General features: G+C 51.7%; 1 protein-coding gene across 1 annotated transcript; it reads right to left on the minus strand.

The window, feature by feature from the left end:
* Nucleotides 1–525: 525 nt before the first annotated feature.
* Nucleotides 526–4,966, minus strand: Gal3st3 (galactose-3-O-sulfotransferase 3). The gene is made up of 2 exons (XM_048360734.1): nucleotides 4,730–4,966; nucleotides 526–1,821 (listed from the first exon to the last, which is right to left on the minus strand). Exons 1-2 carry the CDS (start codon nucleotides 4,852–4,854, stop codon nucleotides 654–656), a joined length of 1,293 nt encoding a protein of 430 aa, XP_048216691.1. The 5' UTR covers nucleotides 4,855–4,966; the 3' UTR covers nucleotides 526–653.
* Between the last annotated feature and the right edge of the window lie 890 nt (nucleotides 4,967–5,856).

Consider the following 5,856-nt stretch of genomic DNA (forward strand, 5'->3'; position numbering starts at 1 on the left):
AGGGTTGTGGGTGTGGGGGAAGGGCAGCTAGGAAGTTGAGTCTCATGGCAACAGCCACAGCATCTTTTGGCCTTCTGCCTCATTTCAAACACAGGGATTCTATAGACTTTAATGACTGACATACAACTACACATCCTAAAACTGTTTTATTAAAAAAGAAAAAAAGAAAAACCAAACAAAGGCCCAATCCAAGAACTCTTGGTTCTGGGAGTCTGGGAGCAGCTTAGGTCTGTGGGGAAAGGTAGACCTGGAAGACAGTACTGGCGTCCCTGCAGCCCTGGGAAGTGCAGGGGCACAATGACGGGGCCAAGGAACCCTTCATCCACGTCACGGGTGTGGGGGGGGGGGCTCAATCCCCAGAGAGAGTAAGGATAGGCAGCTCTAGATGGCCCTTGGACCTCTTGTTAAAATCACCAACCAGTTGGGGAAAAGGAGAGGGTGGACCCAGGGCTCCATCTGGGCTCTCGGCGCCATCCCCAAAGACGGGGTTCAGCCTAGGCGGGGAGGCAGGCTCAGATGGGGAGAGGCACCCCCAAACTTGGCATAGGACTCTTATGCCACGGGGAAGAGAGGGCCCGCATGGGGCAGAACCTGGAGACGGCCTCGTCCGTGGAGGGCCGGGCGGGAGCGGGGCTCCGGGATGCCGGTGGAGCTCAGGGGCCCTGGGGGCTCCGGTGCAGTACTCTAATAGGCCGAGGTGGGGGATTGTCCGGGACAGGCTCGGGCCGGGGCCGTGCCCCGCCGCGGCGCTTCTGCTTGCGCAGCAGGTAGTTCGAGTACTGCACCTCGGGCATGGCCAGTTTCAGGCAGGCCTCGGTGGCTGGGCCAGCACCGCCGCCGGGCAAGTCGTACCCCATGATGTCCACCTTGCGGCTGGGCTGCCAGGGTTGCAGCTGCTTGGTGCGGATCTGCGCGGCCGGGCGCAGCACGGGCTCGTCGCCGAAGCAGCGGCGCAGCAAGCGCTGCCGGGCCTCGCGCAGCTCGCGCGCCTCGCGCTCCACGCATGCGCGCCCGGCGCGCGCCACGCGGCGCCAGAAGGTGGCGTTGAAGTGGTCGTAGAGGCCGGCGTCGAGCGCGTTCCAGGCGCGCGCGGCCCGCGCCAGCGCCGCGGGGATGGCGGCCAGGCGCGAGGTGGCCGCGCGCGCGTTGAGCTTGGCGTAGAGCACGTCGTCCAGGTCCCAGGCCAGCAGGCGCCGCAGCAGCACGAGAGACTCGTCGAAGTACTCGGCGATCATGACCAGCGAGAAGACCTCCTCGACCTGGCGGATGAGGCCCGCCAGGTAGGCGGCGTCGTGCGGGCCGCGCTCGTTGTCGCCGCCCAGGTCGTAGGCCAGCGTGTTGTGCGCGAACATGGCGAAGTGCTCGCCCGCGCGGTAGTAGGCCTCGGGCGCGCGCAGGAAGGCCTCGAGGGACGCGTTGGGGACGCGCCGGAAGGCGGGGCAGTACTGGTTGTAATAGCTGAAGAGAGACTCGAACATGGCGGCCGGCTCGCGCAGGATAGTGACGTAGACGGTGCCCGGCGGCATGAGGCGCTGGAGCTCGGCGCGGTCGAAGCGCAGGTGGCTGGCCAGCACCTGTGGCGGCCGCGTGGCCGGGTGCACGAAGTGCGCCGAGAAGTTTCGCGGGTAGCAGAACTGATGCTCGCAGCTCGGGTGCGGCAGGGCTACCGTGAGATTGTGGCGTTCGGCGAAGCGGAACAGGATGTTCTGCACCGTGGTGCCCGCCGTCTTGTGTGTCTTTAGGAAGGCCACGGTCGTGTGCTTGGGGCGTGGTGGCGACGCCCGCAGGGGCGGGCAGCTCAGGGGGAACAGCTTGGGGTACCTGCAAGGCCCGGAGGGCGTGTGAGAAAGCATGACCCTGCCCCTCCCCAGCGATGGTAAGTGTCCCACCATCCATCGTTGGCATACGGGTTTTACAAAACCCCTTGGAAGAGTAGAGGCAGGTGGTAGGCAGCCAGTAAGATGAGCCTTGCCAACCCCACTGTCCTGTTGGATTGTGCACGGATGGACTTATTGATGTGCCTAAGCTACAGGATAGGACAGAAGTGATGGACTGTAATACCAGATTATAACAGATGCATTGCATCCATCTTAGAGTTTTTCTCTCTTTCACTTTCTGCAGTGTACCACCTTGGGGGGGAGTGAGGGGGAAGCAAGCTGCTATTTTGGTGGGCAGCCCTCTAGGAAAGAATCATATGACAGTAGTCCTCAAGAAACTGAGGTCCTGGGCGGGGGATATGGCCTAGTGGCAAAGAGTGCTTGCCTCGTATACAAGAGGCCCTGGTTTCAATTCCCCAGCACCACATATACAGAAAACGGCCAGAAGCGGCGCTGTGGCTCAAGTGGCAGAGTGCTAGCCTTGAGCAAAAAGAAGCCAGGGACAGTGCTCAGGCCCTGAGTCCAAGCCCCAGGACTGGCCAAAAAAAAAAAAAAAAGGATTAAAGCCTGTTGAACCATTTGTGTGAGCCTAAAGGGTGTCTCTTTTTTTTTTTTTTTTTTTTTTTTTTTTTTAGGGTGTCTCTTCTAATCAAGCCCCTGACAGACAACTTGACCGCAGACTCGTAAAAGACCTTGAAACCCAAGTATCTACATATGTATGACTTCAAGGAGACTGAAAGTTTAGGAAAAACTGCTACTGCTGAGGATGTAGAGTTCGGCACTCTAAAATTACTTGTTTGCCTATACTATAGATACAATAGTTCTGAGCACCTGTAACTTGAAAATGCATGCAATAAATGACATTACTGCCACAATATCATTGTTGTGCACATTAATACTGCTTCCTCAAACTAGATGTTATTTCATGTTCTTTATCTTGAATACTGAAGATGCTTATAATGCAATTTTTCCTCAATGTCAGTCACTAAAGACAAATCTAAAACTCAACTTATTACTTGAGCACATTATGTGCCCTTTTTGGCTTTAGAGGATTATCATAACCTGGCTTTTGGGGCACCATTTACTCTCTAGGAGGTAGATTTTCTCATAATTAAGGACAGAGGAACAAACCCTAAGCAGATTACATATTGATTTGAATGCAATGATAACAAGACTGAGAGCTTCTCCACATCAACTGAACTACGTAAATAGGCCAATGGAAATTAAGAATTAAAAAGTTAAGGGCTGGGGATATGGCCTAGTGGCAAGAGTGCTTGCCTCCCATACATGAGGCCCTGGGTTCAATTCCCCAGCACCACATATACAAAAAACAGCCAGAAGTGGCGCTGTGGCTCAAGTGGCAGAGTGCTAGCCTTGAGCAAAAAGAAGCCAGGGACAATGCTCAGGCCCTGAGCCAAGCCAGGACTGGCCAAAAAAAAAAGTTAAATTTCTTTTGAGTTTCTAATTTTTGTTGCCACATTGGTGAAAATCATGTGTAATAAATTCACAGAAAAGGTAGATTTACTATACTCTGTAGATTTTGGATCCGTGGCCACTATGAGAGAATATATGTTTGATTTCTGTTGTGAAATAATGTTTTTTTGAGACTGGATTCTGCTATGTAGTCCTGGCTGGCCTGGAACTTAAGATCTTCCTGCCTCAGCCTCCAAGTGCTGGAATTACAAGCCTGCACCACCATAGCTGAAATCGATTGCTTGGTTTTAAGGCAACTTGTTTATTCAGAAATAGTATAAGGGATTACTTGAGAAATCCCACTTTATCTCTGGAAAAGCTTAGGACCAAAGGGAAATCTCAGTCACCAAATCCTTTTGCACCCTGTCTTCTTTCTCATTGTACTGTTTAACTGGTTTCTCATTTTTTTGAGTAGGTGGTACCAGACTTTGCAGCAACCCATCTGTTGACTGTTTCTGTTAAGGGCTCTGAAGTTTATTTATCCATCCACCCACTCAACAAATAGTTTTTGAGCTTTTCTTGTGTGCCAGGCCATGCTCTAGGGTCAAGAAGTACAGTAGTATACAAAATGAATAATACTCATAGCTCTCATGGAAATTTTATTTCTGTTCTTTTTCCTAAATCAAAAATATTTGGGATTACTGGGACCTAGAAGGTCCTTGAAAACTTTGATTCACTCTCTTGATTCTTCTCTACTATTCTGAGCACCTGGCTATGAGGGCATCTGTAGGCAGCTTTGTGAACACCATTGAAGTTTCCTATTCATGGCTGGCTTAGGCTTAAGATAATGGCTGTAGATAGCCCTTGGCAAATCATTTGTCTTCTTCCATTCACACCATTATTAGGAGCAGATCATGGGGTAAGTAGGGAAGTTGAAGCCTTGACAGGTGCTGTGATCTTTTAGGGTTAAATGTGAGGCAGGAATAGCGGCCAGGTTCCCATCAATCATCACGTGGTACCCACATGAGGGTGACCAGTGCATCCCTCTTATCATCACCGCCATCTTAGTGATGAAGAAATGGGCTCAGAAAAGTAAAGTGTGTGCTTGCTTCATACAATACAAGTAATGAGAAGTTGTTTACAGCCCACTAGAGAGGCATTTAGCCATGATGTTGTGGGAATCACTTAGACTGGGTTTGAATCCCAGCTAAGTTACTCAATCCTATCAGTAGAGTTCAGGCTCTGAATGTGTGGCTCTAGAGGATGTGTATGGAAAGCACTTTGAGAGTAGAGAGAGACTGCAACACCCAGAGAAGGACTGTTCTGGTAGACGGAAGACTAGGAAAGGGAGCTTCCATTCCTGTTGCTAACCTAGGCCACAGCGAGGGAATGTCCCTCCTAAGGGAACATGCTTTCTTACTGAGGCCCTGCCCACTTACCAACTGAGTTGCGCCCCCTGGTGGATGAGGAGGCTCACCGTGCTGCACCCCAGAACCAGCAGTAAGATTTTCCGGCGGCTCATCATCTTGGAGGCCTGTTGTAGACGCTGAAGGATGGGTGGCATGGTAGAGTGCCTACCCCTGGACCAGCCAGGGCCTCACTATCCAGGACTCGCGTCACCAGCACTCATGGGGGCTCTTGGGGTTCTGGTAACAGGGCCAGTGTTCCGGAGAAGCCTGGTAGGGAAAGGAGGCAGACAGGTTTGCAGTGTGAGGAGGAGATGGGCTCCAGGCCCTTGCAGGATTGCTGCAGAGAAGAGCGTCAAGGAGCCAGGTGAACAGAGACGTCAGGACAGATCAAATTCCTCCACCCCTCCCCGGTATTAAAACCCTATCTCCTCACTGTTCCACATAACCTAGTCTTGGGTGGAATTACAGGGTGTGGTTTGTGGTCAGCCCTTCAGAGTACAGATACTTCATCTCTCTTTGTTTGTTTGCCCATCCTGGGGCATGAACTCAGGGCCTGAACACTGTTCCTGGCTTCTTTTTGCTCAAGGCTAGCACTCTACCACTTGAGCCACAGCGCCACTTCTGGCTTTTTCTATGTATGTGGTGCTGAGGAATCAAACCGGGGACTTCATGTAGGCAAGGCAAGCACTCTACCACTCTGCCACATTCCCAGCCCCTGGATACTTCATCTCTTGAACTGTGTCTGTGCCTCTTAGTCTAACCTTAACTTTGTCTCATGGCCATTTGGATCTATCTCTAGTAAGGTGGCCTCAGTGCCACCAGTGGCTCCAGTCACAGAAGTCTCAGCTCAGTGTCTCACCTCCTCCAGGACTCATCTGATTGCTTTGGCCAAGAGATGATACTGGTTCCCCTGAGCCTGAGCTCCTCTGGTCTCAGATCAATACTTCATGCTTACTATGTCATTAAAGACAAACTACTCCCATTAAATCCTCAGTACCACTCTGACATTATTATTCACACTTTGCAGATGATAAACACGAGGCTCAAAGGGGATGTCAAAGTTGTCCATTGTGGCGCAGTGGTAATAGCAGAACTGGGATTCAGACCTACTATTTCTGTCTCCCAGTCTTAGACATCCTGTATGCTGTGTCCACAGA

Source organism: Perognathus longimembris, chromosome 13 (assembly GCF_023159225.1).
Source record: "Perognathus longimembris pacificus isolate PPM17 chromosome 13, ASM2315922v1, whole genome shotgun sequence".
Lineage (NCBI taxonomy): Eukaryota > Metazoa > Chordata > Mammalia > Rodentia > Heteromyidae > Perognathus > Perognathus longimembris.

Coding starts and splice junctions, on each gene's coding strand:
- Gal3st3 (XM_048360734.1), bottom strand. CDS start 4,854: ATGCCACCCATCCTTCAGCGTCTACAACAGGCCTCCAAGATGATGAGC. Junction 1,822..4,729: donor CAGGGGGCGCAACTCAGTTG/GTAAGTGGGCAG, acceptor CGGGCCTTGCAG/GTACCCCAAGCTGTTCCCCC.